Source organism: Panthera uncia, chromosome D4, assembly GCF_023721935.1.
Source record: "Panthera uncia isolate 11264 chromosome D4, Puncia_PCG_1.0, whole genome shotgun sequence".
NCBI lineage: Eukaryota > Metazoa > Chordata > Mammalia > Carnivora > Felidae > Panthera > Panthera uncia.
In genome coordinates, this window is record NC_064807.1 from 79,145,118 (window position 1) to 79,158,560 (window position 13,443).

Below are 13,443 nucleotides of genomic sequence, written 5' to 3' on the forward strand. Positions count from 1 at the left end.
CAGCCAGGTCACGATCTCGCGGTCTGTGAGTTCGAGCCCCGCGTCAGGCTCTGGGCTGATGGCTCGGAGCCTGGAGCCTGTTTCCGATTCTGTGTCTCCCTCTCTCTCTGCCCCTCCCCCGTTCATGCTCTGTCTCTCTCTGTCCCAAAAATAAATAAAAAACGTTGAAAAAAAAAAAATTAAAAAAAAAAAAAAAAAGAAAAGAAAAGAAAATGGCCTTCCTGCCTAGTGGCACAGAAGTAATTAGTCTACACAAATGTTAAAATAGACACCTAGACACCTACTACTTGTCAAAGACCGTAGTAGGCACTTGAACCATCCAGATGAATACAACCAGGTCCTGGCCTTCAAGGACCTCACATTCTGGTTAGAAGATAGAGATATGCAATCAAAAAATTGCAAAATGCTATGATACTTGCACACAGACGTATGTACATGAGCACACAAAGAGGCCCAATTGTGCAGGAACATGGTGGTTACTGAATATTATGTGCAAAGAAATAAAGGCGAAAGGGAATCTACTTCATTGGAAGACAGTAAGAGTAGGGCAGTTAAGAGATGAGCTGAAAGGCAGGCAGGGGACAGACTGTGAAGGATGTTGGTGTTCTTAGTGAGGGAATTTTAATTTGATGCTGTAGGCAATGGGAAGCCAATGAAATGATATTTAAGACTGTTTTAAATGCATAATTTGTTTTAGAGAAAATTTTCTTTAAAACTTATAGAAATTACTATTTGCTGGGTCTTTATGTTCTATGCTATTAAATAGTATCACTGTGTTTCAAATTTAAGTAGCAAACAGTAAAGGCTGATTCGTGCAAACCAAGGCATTAAAAGAAAAGCATGAATCATGAAGGAAAAACAAGAATTAGCTGAGAAACACAGGTTTCTTTAGGGTTAAACACACATTCATGCGTTTACTCCCCTCTCGCATTCCAGTTCACCTCTGAAAGTCGGCCTCAGAAGGACACTTCCACCTGGATGGCTCTCCGCTGCTTTTAAGTTTACTTAGTATAACCCAGAATGAGCCCCCCCTCCAAACCTGATACCCTTTCCAGCTATTCCACCAGTCAGTGTGGACATGATTCTCCATTTCTTAGGCAAGAAACATCAGGGTCATCTTCAACTCCTGTTCCCCTTTCATCCATCACGTTCTTCATCTCTCAGACTCACCTAGTGGCTTCCAAGTTCATGGTCTCTACCTGGGTGATAGATTGGCCTAGTTTCTGGCAGTCTTTCCTAGCTAATCTTCGGCATCAGTTTTTGCTCCTCCAACCCACTCTGCATACTGACGTCTCATTTCTCCACTAAAACATCACTTTCATGTTGACGTCTCATTTCTCCACTAAAACATCACTTTCATGTTGTCAGCATCCTGCTTAACACCCCCAATAAGTCTCTTCTACAACAAATTCATACTTCTTGTCTGAGTCAATTTTAAAGACCCTGTATGCATCTGATAGAACTCCATCTATCCCACTGCTGCTTTCACCCTCATTTAGTATTCAACCTTCCTTTAGTCAAAAAGGTCCTCCTGATAGTCTGCTCACACATTCTTTCTTATTTCCACTTACACCTTCCATTTAGAATGCTCCTTCTTGTACAATTTTTGCTGGCTTTGTTTCTTCTCATATTTCTCCTCATGAATTACGTAGTGGCTATTGATTTGACTTTCTATGCAAAACATTTAATATTTGAAAAAGAAAGCCTGGATTAATCCTTTCAGAGGAAACCACAGTGTGGAAAATAGATAATGTCTAAGGACATTAACTTTTTTGGCTTCTCTGTTGCAGGCACTAGCAACGATATTTGGAAGTACTGTTTTTACTCTATGGTTAGACTCAGTCCCACGACAATTTAAAAGAAGTCCTTATATTTTAAAATTTAGAATAGGACACTTTAGGTTATGCTTGTTCAGTTAAATGGACTATTAGAATATCTGAGCAAGGAGCACTAAATTAGGTGATGGGAAATTAGTCCACGGCTAACTATTTCAGTATACTGAGTCACCTCATTTAACTCTTCCTGTCCTATAAAACAGGGAAAATATTATCTTTCTCCTTGCCTCACAAGGTTGTCATGAGCTTAAATAAGAGGAACTAATACAATATTAGAGCCAGAAAAAATGTTCACCCCATTAGTTGAACATTCTCACTTTGTAGGTGAGAAATATGAGGTGTAATGAAGTCGGGAGGAATCAGAATAATGGAACCTGCTACCTCCACAAATCATAGGTCATCATTCCCTTAAATCTAAATTCTACGACCTATTTAGTCATACAGATATTCTTGGCAGCTAGCATAGCCAAGAATGCTATGGGGAGTACTGCAACCACAAAGTACTGAACACAAACCAATGTGAAGCAGGATATCAGAGTGCTAGACAGTCAGTTAGCAGTACACATTCCTCTGAGAGGAGACTGATGGGCGTCCCATGTAACTTGATCAGGACTCAGATTAGTAATAAGCACATACACATAAGATGACTCGAATTAATTATCAAAAAAACTGAAAAATTGAGTGGAAAAGTCTTTTTTTTTTTAAACTGTCTCTGTTACCATTCATCACAGTAAATATACACTATAAGTTGTCTTCTAACAAGAGGTGAGAGGCCATTTGTATAAGAGGGGCATTCAAATCAGTTTATAAGAGATCAGGAAGAGGGATGGTAAAGAGCAGGGGTATGTACAGGAAAGAGATACGAGTGTGTTGAAAGGGGAAACAGCAGGAACTAGCAGCAATTTGTGGGTGGGGTTTAATTATGAACACTGGAGGATGCTCTGCAAACTTCTCTAAAGAATCATTAGTTTATTTTTTTCCCTTGTTTAATTTTTTATTAAAGTTTAGTTATTTTGAGAGAGGAGAGAGCGAGCGAGCACATGTGCAAGTTGCGGGGTTTGGGGGGGCAGGGAGAGAGAGAATCCTAAGCAGGCTCCTACTGTCAGCGCAGAGCCTGGCGTGGGGCTAAATCCCACTAACTGTGAGATCGTGATCTGAGCCAAGATGGAGTTGGGACGCTCAGCTGACTGAGCCACCCAGTTGCCCCACGAGTCATTAGAAGTTTAAAGATCTAGATTCAAATCCCTTCTGAGATTGAACTATAAGCCAGGCACCCATATTCACGTAACATACAACATGCAATCCTACAATGCCTGGAAATGACTGTATTTTAATAATTCATGTAGGCCCATCATTACCCACCTTGAGAGGAACAGGATCTAGAAGTTTATGTAACTCAAAAACTTGGAAGGAAATCACACATTTCCATAAGACCTACTTTACTAACATGCTAGGTTTCTTTGCTATAATTAAGTAAATTAAATGAGATAACGCTCAGCGTTTCATGCTAACCACAGCTACGACTGTCATATCTTCAAAAAGAAATTTATTATTATTTAGTCAGTGTGTTTGGCAGAGAAAATGTTTTGAGATAAGGAATCCATAGAAGAAAAACAATAGCAGGTGACACAGAAGTGGGGAAGCCACAGGTAGGCCCCGCAAAGCCCTGATCTGCAGCTCAGTCCATGATGTCCACCTTTGGCCTGACATAAAAGGGGCAGAGATACCAGTGGGAAAGTTTTGATTCAATGTTTCTGTTAATGCTCTAACAGAAGAAAACATGGATAGACTCTTAACTTCTGACATAAACTGAGGTGGTAGATGCCCATCTGAACTTTCCTATCAAGCAGCAGGACACAATCAGAACAAGAGTCTCATTACGGTGAGTTGCAGCCAAAACAACGAACAGTGTTTCCATGTTCCGATTTCCATTCAGAGAAGCAGAGGTGGGAATGGAAACCACTCTGGGGAGCAACCCCCCATAGCCTGGCTTTTAGATGATGGAAACAGCTTCTCTGATCAACACTCATAATTGAGAGGCTGGGCTGATTCACACATTCATTCATCCTCAAAGCCATAAGCCATAAAGGGAACCAAAATAAATGCACAGTCCACAGTCCAGGGCCCCAGTGACCAAAGTAACATAACATGGGGACAACATATGTTAAATGGCATAATTCCTAGAGGAACCTAAAGTTAATTTCATTCAGCTGACCTGAACTTCAGCAGAATTAAGAACTAAACTTTCTGTTACCATCCTGACCCATTAGTTCACATCCTTTTCCTCTCTCCCAGTCCCAATCCTATATACACCTCCTCTTATCCTAGACTCAAGTAAGCAGGTTCTCTTGTCTCCTCTCACCTTGCCTTTAACACCATTCCACAGGGACTGCCTTTTAGGACTGATGACATATTCCACGCCTGCTTTAAGCACTGATCCCACACAGCTGGATCTATTCACTCCTTACCATCCTGCCACCAACTACAGCCCTGTACCTACTGAACAACTGGGGGAAGGAAACACCTCTTAACTCTCTCCTGCTAAGAAAGTACCTTCCACTATAATGGCCACCATGGAAAGAGTGGGGAGTCAGGACAATTTAATTAGTTTTGTTACCCCGGGCAAGGCACTTCTGTGTTTGGGATCTCAGTTTCCTCTACTGTAGGATAAGAGAACTGGATCCTATCAGAGGTTTTCAAGTGTGCTCCATGGAGTCCCGTAACATGGAGTCCTCTAACTGACTGCCAAAGAAAGGGTGGCAGTTGCCAAAAGGCTTTGGGTGGACCTCTTCCCCACTTTAATCAGCACAGCTCTGAGCTTGTATTTTATAAACAGGTTCTGATTACTTTAAGACAAGGTTCCTCAGATTTAAAAAGTTTGAAAACTGCTTAGTGTGGTACTTGGCACAAACAGGCACCATACCATTTAGTGAATGAATGAAAACCAAAGGGGCTGACGTGATTTCTAAGATGCCTTCCAGCTCTGACCTTCTATGGTTCCATGGCTGCTTAACATGAATTACAGTCAAGCGGTACCCTCTGCCTGTTGGTGAAGGTACTGAGACGTCTGCTGGTTCCCTCATTTTGAGGAATAAAAGTATGCTGTGGCTTGATTCTAGAAAATAATGTCCTGTAGTCACTGGGTACAAGGATTCAAATTGGTGAAAAAAAAAAGAACATCTTCGGCAAGTAAGAAAAATGAAGTATATGTTTTAAAGAATACCCACGTCTGTGTTCTTGCAGAACCGTCCAAATATAAGAAAAATGTCAACATAACAGGTTAATAACAAAAGCATGTACCCTTCAAAGGTAATTAAAACATAAATAAAAGGGCGAAAATATATCCTACATCTCTTGAAAGTTCTTCTGAACACCACCACTACAAACATCCCAGTTTTGTAGGCAACAAAATAAGATGACTTAGACTCACTCTGTGATCTTGGGGTCCAGGTTGCCAATCCATAACCGGTGCCCTTCCTGTAGGGAACCCTCTGAAAGGATGGATGCGTTCTCCAGGGGAAGAGTTTTGGTTTCTGCTTCCATCAATCTCTATGAAATACTAAAGAAAACGTGAACATTCAGGCAGGAGAGGAGCAGCACTGTGTGAACAGGAGACTTCAAATTCAATTCAACAAACATTTATTCAAGGAGGGCAAGCCCTGGGCAGTTCTTCAAAGGCCTCAGTTATTCCACAACCAGGGCCCCAGCACCAGTTCCCTTGGGACAGCTCCTCTGGCAGCCAGAGTGCAAGAGCTTCCATTTAAGGTGAAAGGGGTGTGGTTCTGCGTGCAGACACTAAAGTTTTCCTCTTTTGAAGCCAGAGGCCGACTGGGCGGGAGGCCAAAGTCTTTATTACTACATGATACTCCAGTTCAAAAACTGTCACCCAAAATAAGTCTTGGAAACCACCAGAAAGAGAGTCTTAATGGCACTGAGGGAGATGGGTGGGAAAGTGCAGTTATACATCTCTTCCTCATGGATGAGGCAATACACGAAATTTAAAGCTATAGATTTAGGAATCAGAACTGGGTTTGAAAGCAGGCTGTGTGACTTGGTGAATTGCCAGAACATTCTAGGCCTCTGTTCCCTCATATACACTATGAATGGAAATAACAATTTTTATCTTACAGGGCTGTCGGGAAGACTAAAGATAATGCATGAAAAATCATTAAACACTGCATCTAACAACAGTAAGCAATCAATCAATGTTTGCTAGTATCGTGTTTAATAGTTTGGAAGAGACTCAGAGAAGAGACTAACTTCCTCCTAAGTCATTCCAGTTGCACCGTTTACTAGCTGCGTAACCTTGTGCAAGTTACTTAGCCACTTGTGCCTCAGTTTCCTCATCTGAAAAGAGAATGACCCCTCACAAAAGTTGTGCAGATTCACTGAGTTAACACACTCAAAGCATTAAGAACAATGTATGGCACCTGAGGAGTTTTCAATGAATGTTAGCTTAAATTATCACTAGTCTTCGATCTGGAAAGGACTCATCTCACAACCAAAAAAGGAGGCTGAGGGTTATGATGGAGACAGTAGTGGCAAGAGAAAAAACGCTGGTGTCAGAAGACCTGGTTTCAAATTTTGGCATTTCCATTGGAAGTCACTTCTTTCTAAGCTTGTTTCCTCATTTCTACATATGAAACCTTGCCCTGCTTGTAACTTAAGGGTGCTGAGAAGGCCAAAAATGAGATGACAGATGTAAAGCAAAGCTTTAACAAATATATCATGTGGTAGAGAAAGAAAAAAAGGGCTGGGAAGATGGCAGGCTGTGCCAGACTTTACAACTCCTTGCTCTAGGAAACAGATACTATGTAACCCGAAGTACCTCAGAGGGTAGTGCTTGCAGGAACGGTCTTAAAAACAGCAGGTGACATACACTGATCACTGCCATTACCTCTTATTCATCTCAGCATAGCCCATGAAGTCTGGTACACAGTGGGTGCTAAGTTATTGTTAATAACATGTTTATCCAGCCCCTCACGTGAGGGTATTATTCTACCTTTCCCACTCACGTCTTCAATCTGTTCAACAAAGTGTGACAAGCAACTGCTAACTGCTAAGCCCATGGCTATGTGCTGAAAAAAGAGAAATGAATAAGCTTGTAGTTCTTGCTCTTACCTCCTGAGAGAAAGGTGAAACACACAGAAACAGAATCCCAGGAGTGGAAACAGACCAGGAGAAGCATTCTGTATTCTCTGTGCTTTCCTATCCTCCTATTTTCCTACAGATCATTCATTCATTCCAAAAAGAAAAACTGAGCTTCTATTTCTAGGCATTGTCTAGGACAAAGCAGTAAACAAATAAGCTCTCTGTGCTTGGAATGCTCATGGTTTGGAGGAGGGGCGGGACAACACAAACACAAGATAAATAAACAAGGTATAATTAGCGACAGAGCTGCAAACTCAATTTAGCAAGGTGATCTGACACGGAGACTGGGGTTGGACTACTTCAGCATCAGTGGAGAGGGAAGGCCTCTCTAAAAGAGACAACATTTGCGATGACACTTCAATCACAGGACCTTCTCGGATTTTCTCATGTCTGAAAACAGGAATACCCACTACTACTTAATATGACAAAAGGGTAGCATGTTTTAGTGGCAAGAGTGCGGGATATGGGGCCGAAAGATCTGTATTCAAATCCTGGCTTTGGCACCCAGTTATTGTGTGACTTTAGCTAAGTGTCTTTCCAGAAAAGCTTTTCCTAAGAGTAGAGCCATAGCCACCTTTTCTTTCTGTATACTGCTCATTCAACGTTATTTACTATTCTATTTTGTTTCCCTCACCAGAATGTAAGCTCCTGGAGGACCTTCCTATCCTGGACATAGTTCCATTCACAGCATTTAGTACACTGCCTGGTGCTCAATATTAACTGAATGAATGAACGGGGCTCCACTTGGAACCTCATTTCCTTCTTCCTTTCTAGAATGGGCACGATTATCCCTAACTCATGGGTCGTTGAGGGGTTTAAATAAGAGTATCTGTGACAGTTTAGCACTGGGCCTTTTGTAAAAGCGTAATAAGATCGAGACGGCATGCGACCATTAAAATCTTTTAGGTTTGCAATGGCGACAATCCCCTAGATTAACAGAGATCACAAAAAACGCTTGTTACATCTATCCTCGCAGTCAAACTGCAACCGCCTGGAAGGCAAGAATAATCCTACAGGGAATAAAGTCCAGAGAAGCAAAGCCACTTGTTCCTAAAGCTAAGGGTAATGGCAGGGTCAAGCCTGGAACCCCGGCTTCCCGATTCCTGGCCGCGAATTCCCAGATGCAATGGGTCATTTCTCGGATTGTTATTTCCGGGCTAGCGGCGGGACAATCCGGGGCGGGGCCTGAGAAGCCGTCTTGCTAGGGCAGCCTCCTCTACGAGCCCCTCGCGGGGCCGGCGCTCTCAGGTGCAGGGGCGCCTCGCGGCGGGACTCACCTCGTGGCCTCGGCGTCGTCCCGTCGGCTCATGCCCCAGAAACAGGTCCCGACCCCGCAGCCCGACGGCCCTCCAGGCGCGTCCACCTCAACGTCGCCCGCTGCCAGGCCGTCGGTGACGCGCTACGCCTGCGCCGCCGCGCCGCCCCGTGACGTCATGGCGCCCGCGCCGCCGCCGTCTCCGCGGTCGCGTGGGTCTTTTCCTAGTAGCCTGGGCGATAGCTGGTGAGTGGCCTCTGCAAGGCCTCGAGGCGCGCGCTGGATCCGGGTGCCAGAGACCTCTACTCAAGCATCTCTGGGGAACCTGAGGGAGTCTGATCACCGTACCCTGACCGGTTCCATTCGAATCCGGCTTGACCTTTAAGACTGGGGGCGGGACCTGTCGCTTCCGCGAGATTTTCGTGGGGTGGGGCGGGGCTCGTCCCCTCAGCTACGAACTTCGAGGATGCGGAGGGGAGGGTGCTTATTCAATAGCATCCCCTCCTTTGTAGCCCACTATCTGGCAGGAACATTTAGTGTTCAGAACTATCCCACGGGGGTAGGTATTATTACCCCCCCATGATGAAGAAATGGAAGCTCAGAGAAATAACTTTATCAGGGTCATGCGGCTGGTGAGGGATGGAGCTTAAATTACAAAGCCTTAACTTTTAACCATTACTCTGTGCCTTCCCTCAGCAAACAGTTGTCATTTCAGTAGCCGTTGTCTAGTTACAAAGTGTTTCTGCAGCCCTTACCTCATTCGATCGTCCTGGTAACCCTGACAAATAGTATTGTCATTTACATTTTACCTAGGAGATTGAGGTCCAGGGAGTGTGATCTATCTGAGGTCACATATCTAGGAAGTGCTAGAACCAGGACTCTTTCCCAGGTCTTCTCTAAGTTTGGTGCCTTTTTTCCTTTCACCGCACTCTACTGCATTTTCCAGAATCTTGGAGAGCTTTATAGTTCGAAAGAATGAAAACCTGAACTGACCCTTCATTTTGCAGTTGGCGAAACACAATCTAGGTAGGAGAAGTGGTTTGGTACAAGTCACATGTCACTGGAGAGCTGCCACAAATGCTTTTTGTAATACAGGTGGTTATGAATCTAAAGAGGATTGTTGGCAGGGAGTGATGAGAGGAGTATTGGGATCTGTACCTTCTAGCTCTTAGGCAAAAGTTCTTTCTCTACCTGTTAAAGTGTGTCATCCTCCTTTGGTTACATCAGGGACATGATTCTATACTATAGTCATGATGCTGTGAATAGTCAGATACTATGTAGTCAGTTGCTGCAAATACCTGTATGTGGCACTGAATTTAGAGAGCATACCCTACTATCTCTATGTGAAAAATCTGGGAGACTAAGAGATGATTGAAGCACTGTTGGGAAGTAGAGCCCAGGACCTTCAATCTAAGGCTTAGAGTCCAGATCTTGCACTGTAATTGTGACCTTGGGCAAGGACTTAATCTTTCTGGACTTTCATTCATGTATGTATTCATCACTCATATTCAGTGTCTTCTGTATTCAGGGACTGTGCTATGCTGGAGGTACAGCAGTGAACAAGAGAACCAGAGATCAGTCTTTGTGGTGGTTATAGTCTCAGGGAGGGATGTAGGCAGTGATCAAATAACTACACAGCTAATAACTATTAGCTGATACTGTTTAAGTGCTGTGAAAAAAGTATAGGGTGTTGATGAAAGTGGGCTACAGGACATTTGACCGAGTTGGACTGGAGGAGACAGCCAAGAAAGGCATCCTCTGAGAAAGTGATGCTTAAGCTGAAATCTGAAAGAAAAATGAGAGATGGTTCATTAAAGAGGTGGGGGAAGATCATTCCAAGCAGATTCAACTTCAGCATTATGTTTGAAGACCCAGGAGCAGGAGGAATATTCAAGGAAATGAAAAATCATTTTGCTTATTTGTAAAATGTGGGTGGTAATTATGAATTTGGTTATGAGATAATACATGTGAAAGTACTTTATATACAATGAGGACCCACATCCGTGTTTATAAAAATGTACATATTATAAGCTAATATACAGCTGGATTGTGAGAAGTTGCTGGGACAATGGATAAGCTAGGGCTTTGTGTCCCTCATCTAGTTCTTTACAAAATTAAAATGCACCTTCTATAGAAAACACAAAGTCAAGTTTTGAGAACCTTAACTTTGGAAAAACAGTATGTGCCTCAAATAGATTTAAAATATACTCCCAACAGTTTTAATAATAACGTCAATAATTGCTGAGTGTTTCATATATGTAATAGTATACAGTACACTGGATAAGAGCACAGACTCTGGAGCTAGATTGCCTGAAATCTAATCTTGGGCAAGTTATCTGTGCCTTTGTTTCTTCATCCATAGAATGGGTATACTAATAGTCCTTTTTTCATAGTGATATCATGAGGCTCAAATGAGTTAATGTATGCAATACAGCGTTTAGAATAGTTTCTGGCACATAGTTGTAACTCTGTAAATGTTAGCAATTGTTTCATTATTATTGTTACAATTATCTTTTTGAAGGCTCAGTAATATCACGGCAGTAAAAATGGGGTGGAAACTGTAGCTCAGAGAGGCTAAATGATCTATGCAAGGTCACACAGCTCCTAAGTGTGGGATTCCATTTCAAGGCTGTGTCCAAAGCCCAAATACTTTCTCACATTTTTTTCTGAGTTTAGGTTAATTTTGTCGGATAATACCTGGGCTCCTGTGACAGTTCCTTTCCTTGACTAACTCTTCTGTGCTGAACTGTTAATATGCATGTCCTTAAGGTAAAGGGCCCAAGGGACTGCCTTTATTGAACCTCTACTTTGAAATTTCCTGACTTCTGTGCAATTAAAATCTACGCCTAAAACATTTCAGCAATGTGGTTTATTTATAGAGTTGTCTTCCGGTTCACATGTACTGGGTCTGCTTTTGGGTGCTGCGCTTTCTGTCAAAGGTTGTTTATTTCTAACCCATTTTGATTTCCTGTTGCTTTGTGGATTGGTATTATGACCTGCAACAGGAACACCAGGAAACCTGTCTTAAATGGAGCAACCAGATTGAAACCCTGTAGATTAAAAAAACAACAACAACAAAACGCATTATTATACAGCCATATTTGGATATAAGTGTGGGTAAGGCATTGGCTATATTAGAAAAACCTAGATATAGAAACCTCACTTAGAGCCAAATTTTGTGAACAGTTTTGGCAAAATAGGGCAGAGCCAATAGTTCCGTGCCCTTGGACAGCGATGGTCTCTTTGAGCATCAGTTTCTACATCTGTAAAATGGAGATTATTATACTTTCTCTGTGGCATTATTGGGAGGATTAGACATGGTAAAGCAAGCAGCCCAGGCCTGACTTCAATTAATAGTAGCTATTGAAAATAATTAAAGAAGAGGAAAGATACTTTTTAAAATCTAGATTTGCTTTTACTGATTTCATGTAGTCAATCACAGACATCTAGCATCCCTTGCTATTAAAAATTCCAGCAGGAGAGAAAAAAAAAAAACCTCCATCAGGAGAAATTATTTGCCTTTGATTTACTCGCTTTTCTTTTAAGAAATAATAATAATGGTAGCTAGCATTTATTAAGTAGGTACTATATCCCGGGCACTGTGCTAGGTGTTTTACATGCATTTACTATCTCATTTTAAGATCAGGATTATTTTTCTCATTTTGCAGATGAAGAAAGTGATGCCCAGATAGGTGCAGTGAATTGCCCGAAGTTGGAATTTACATCCAGATCTGACTGGCTAGACTATCTTATACTATCTTAGACTATCATTGGTAAAGACACGCGGGATTCTTTATTGTGTCTGACCGTTGTGTAGAAGTCTTTTTGAAAGGAAAGGTGATAGCTGTCAACAGATACTCTTTGGGGGGCGGGGGGGCTCCTGCTATTAGCTGGGCACTGTGCCAATTATCTTACCTGCATAAACTCATTTATTCTTCCCGAGCCTAAGAAATAACTATAATTATCCCCATTTCACAGTTGAGGAAATGAAGGTGCAGAGGTGTTCAGGGGCATTTAGTCAGTGGTGGAGCTGGGATTAGATTCCAGGTCTTCCTGGCTGCAAAGTGCATGCTTTTATTCAGTTCTGCTGCATTAACATTTAAGGATGGGATTTTTTTTTTTTTTCTAATGAGGTATAGGACTGATTTTCAAAGATAGTAACTTCCAGGTATTTGATGCTAATTGCTCTTGGTTTTAACTGAGTGATAGCCAGATTCCTGGCAGAAGCTGGCTGTAGACTCCCGCATCTTTTCATGGTCAGAGACCTTAGAAGTATAATGTATAACTTGTGTTAACACAGAGGAGGGTGGCATTTTCCAGAGCTTTAGTTCTGTAACATGGAAGACCTCAAACCTCAACCGTGCTTCAGACTCACATTAAAGTAAAGTGCATTCTAATTGGTAATCAGCGCATAAGGAACCAAAGAAAATTTTAATTAAATGCTGTCGTGTGAATTTTCCAGTCATTTTATGCCTGTTGAAATGAGTTTTTTAAATTTAGTTTAAAGTCCTCTTCCAGTGCTCTGCCCTCCCTTTTTAGAGTATAACTTTATCAAGATTTTTTTGCCTTTTCTCATGTAAGGGTTTAATTAGCATCATTAAAGATTTCAGCTGCTGCACATTTACTTAACTCTGTGTTTCCTGTGTACTATAAGGGGCATTTGGTACAGTGGAAAGAGCCTGGCGATTTGGAGTCCTACAGACTGTGGGCAAGTTACTTAAATCTCTGTGAGCTTCAGTATCTTTCTGTAATATGGGGCTAATCATATTTCCTTGTATGGCTGTTGGGAGGAGGTAATATATTTAAATTGCTTAGCATATAGCTTAGTTTGCAGTTGTTGCTTGATAATTGGTACAAATTATTTTCTGAAGTTGTAATACTATCTGTTTTCCTTTTTTTTTTTTTTTTTTTGGTTTTAGTCTTTATAGTGAATGTTCACAAGGATTGTCTTCCGGCATGGCCTTGGGATTAAGATGCTTCCGCTTGGTCCACCCTGTCTTTTGTAACTCCTTTGCAGCCTTGACCAGACCTGTTTCAGAAGTGACGCTGAAGACAGTGAGTGGCAGACAAAATGACCATGGACAATACATGGCCTCACCAGCTGTACCAATCCGTTATTTCGCTACCAAGAAAGCCAAAGGTAGAGATATATGACCTCTTCGCCCTTTTCTTGCATTTAGCCCTTGAACTATTGTAGCTGGA

At 42.0% G+C, this 13,443-nt stretch overlaps 2 protein-coding genes across 5 annotated transcripts in view; one reads left to right on the top strand and one right to left on the bottom strand.

Moving 5' to 3' along the window:
• Positions 1-8,352, bottom strand: part of RBM18 (RNA binding motif protein 18) — a 21,680-nt gene extending 13,328 nt beyond the window's left edge. Inside the window, exons 1-2 of one of the 2 annotated variants that reach the window (XM_049628274.1) lie at positions 8,264-8,352; positions 5,266-5,394 (exon numbers count right to left, since the gene is read on the bottom strand). In XM_049628274.1, coding sequence (XP_049484231.1) covers positions 5,266-5,378 — 113 coding nt within the window. In that variant the 5' untranslated portion in view covers positions 5,379-5,394; positions 8,264-8,352. The remainder of the gene's footprint in view (positions 1-5,265; positions 5,395-8,263) is intronic. The other variant, XM_049628283.1, reaches the window with a different exon arrangement.
• Positions 8,294-13,443, top strand: part of MRRF (mitochondrial ribosome recycling factor) — a 56,780-nt gene continuing 51,630 nt past the window's right edge. For all 3 annotated transcript variants that reach the window (XM_049628241.1, XM_049628252.1, XM_049628260.1), the window contains exons 1-2: positions 8,294-8,487; positions 13,161-13,381. In XM_049628241.1, coding sequence (XP_049484198.1) covers positions 8,294-8,487; positions 13,161-13,381 — 415 coding nt within the window. The remainder of the gene's footprint in view (positions 8,488-13,160; positions 13,382-13,443) is intronic.